The sequence below is a fragment of the Caenorhabditis briggsae genome (assembly GCF_000004555.2).
Source record: "Caenorhabditis briggsae complete genome, chrII, whole genome shotgun sequence".
In the NCBI taxonomy this organism is placed as follows: Eukaryota; Metazoa; Nematoda; class Chromadorea; order Rhabditida; family Rhabditidae; genus Caenorhabditis; species Caenorhabditis briggsae.
Window position 1 is genome coordinate 15,377,915 of NC_013486.2, and position 2,552 is coordinate 15,380,466.

Here is a 2,552-nt window from a genome sequence, read left to right on the forward strand (position 1 = left end):
ATTGGCACTTTTATATTCTGGAGACTCCATATCTGAAAATTTTTAGACTTTAAAAAGTTACTGTAGCTACAGTAACTCACACAAATCACACACTGCTTTTTCGAGAGACATCGTTGTCTTCCGTTTGGAAAATTCCTTCGCGAATCACCCAGTGTTGAAGCGCCTGAGGCGTATATACATAAAAAACTAAAAACCGGTGTATTTATATAAACTAAAGCCCAGAAGGTTCAAATTCGGATGAGCGTAAACCAACCACAAATTACAACCATAATTTCTCAACTTTGGCCAAATATATCTCGGTTCCTGTAAAAGATATTCAGAAATTTTGAAAACGAAAATGTTTGTCTTGATATCAGAAGCATTTCATCAGTTGACCGGGTGTCGTTCTATTAGAGTTTTACGGTATTTTTGTAGTCTTTCAGATTAAATTTACAGCAATTTTAAGTATCAAAATCGATGCAACATGCCCGTTCATCCACTTTTTGCTTCTTTTCTTACTAATGACGTCACCGAGGTCAGCAATAAATTGGCAACAGGCCAACAGACCATCCTCTGCGTCTCTCTTCCCCTCCCACTCTCTCGCTCTCTTCTGTCCCTTATCTGATGGAGAGAGAACAACGAACCCTTCTCCTCTTCTTCTTCTTCCTCTTCCTCTTTTTTCTTTTTTCCTCCAAATCGAAAATATTTTTTCTTACGCGTCTGTGTCTCTTTTACACCCTCGCTACACTCGTCACCTTCCCATTGCTACCCCTCTAACGTTCTGCGTTTCTCCCTCTTTCCTACTATTTCTCGCCTTTTCCTTTTTTTTTAAATTTATTGGGGGGTTTCTTTTTGGTTTTTCGAGGTTTTCTGAGCTGGAAATTTCAATTTTTTGTGTTGAAATTAGGCTAGATAGGATCGTATAGAGGTTTTCTTTGGTATTTGTTAAATTTTATGGGTATGAAAGCCCATTTTCCAATTTTAATAGCAAAATTTTGAATATTCTTGTTTGAAATGCTGGAATTTTTTTCGAGATTTTTCCTTGAAGAAATAGATTTTCGGAGGGTTTTTGACCTTTTTTTTTACAGGGAAAGTTGTGATTTTTCACCAGAATTTAGGGGTTACTTTTGAATTGTAGAAAAGTATTCAATTTTAAAACTTTTAGGAATTTTTAGATTCTTAAAAAATATTTTCAGATTTTCGAATTTTCCAAATTTCGAAATTTTGTGAATTTCTGAATTTCTGAATTCCTGAGTTTCTGAATTTCTGAATTTCTGACTTTCTGACTTTCTGAATTTTTGAATTTTTGAATTTCTGAATTTCTGAATTTCTGAATTTCTGAATTTCTGAATTTCTGAATTTCTGAATTTCTGAATTTCTGAATTTCTGAATTTCTGAATTTCTGAATTTCTGAATTTCTGAATTTCTGATTTTTTGAATTTCTGAATTTCTGAATTTCTGAATTTCTGAATTTCTGAATTTTTGAATTTTTGAATTTTTGAATTTCTGAATTTCTGAATTTCTGAATTTCTGAATTTCTGAATTTTTGAATTTTTGAATTTCTGAATTTCTGAATTTCTGAATTTTTGAATTTTTGAATTTCTGAATTTTTGACTTTTCTGACTCAAATTTTCTGATTTTCCCAATTTTCCCTACTAATTTCTTCTTTTTCCAGCTAAAAATGTCAGCTGGACCCTCTTCTTCGGGTCCACCGTCTCAAAAACGACGTCTCGATTGCTCATTGTCCAATTCTCTAGAAGATTCTTCGGCCATCAAGAAGCTATTTGACTTCTCGAAGAACGACACGGATTTGTATGATGGAATTGTGAAAGTCGAGGGACAACTGTTCTATGTTATGAAAGGGGTAAGATTTTTTTTTTTTGAAATTGAAAAAATCATTGAAAAATTGGTCTGAAATTCATGAAAAATAGTCCAGAAATTATGAAAAATAGTACCAAATCCATGGAAAATAGTACCAAGTTCATGAAAAATGGTACCAAATCCACGAAAAATGGTACTCAAACCTTGAAAAGTAGCTCAAAATCCATGAAAAATAGCTCAAAAATCATGAAAAATAGCATTAAAATCATGAAAAATAGCCTGAAATCCATAAAAAATAGCTCAAAAATCATGAAAAATAGCATTAAAATCATGAAAAATAGCCTGAAATCCATAAAAAATAGCTCAAAAATCATGAAAAATAGCATTAAAATCATGAAAAATAGCATAACAATCATGAAAAATAGTCTGAAATCCATGAAAAATAGCAAAAAAATCATGAAAAATAGCATTAAAATCATGGAAAGCAGCTTAAAGGGGGACTCCAACCAAAAATTAAATGTGTAAAAATTTATCTATTTTCCGAATATTATTGCGAAAAAATTCAAAAAAAAAATCCGAAATCCCCGAAAAACGACGTTGAAAAGGAAGAAAATTCAAAAAAGATGCCGCCGGGGGACGAGGATTTTCAGTGAGAAACCTAGGCCACGGCACCTGACAGCTTTTTTTTCAAGTCGCCGACAGTGGTTTTTTACGTTTTTTACCTGCCGGACATGAAATTGACAAAAATCCGG

The 2,552-nt window shown here is 32.7% G+C and overlaps 1 protein-coding gene across 1 annotated transcript in view; it reads left to right on the plus strand.

Annotated features, from left to right (window-relative positions):
* Positions 1-1,660: 1,660 nt before the first annotated feature.
* Positions 1,661-2,552, plus strand: part of CBG24416 — a gene marked incomplete at both ends in the record, with an annotated part of 2,848 nt that continues 1,956 nt past the window's right edge. The window contains one exon of the mRNA XM_002632047.1: positions 1,661-1,843. Within this exon, the coding sequence (XP_002632093.1) occupies positions 1,661-1,843 (183 nt within the window). The remainder of the gene's footprint in view (positions 1,844-2,552) is intronic.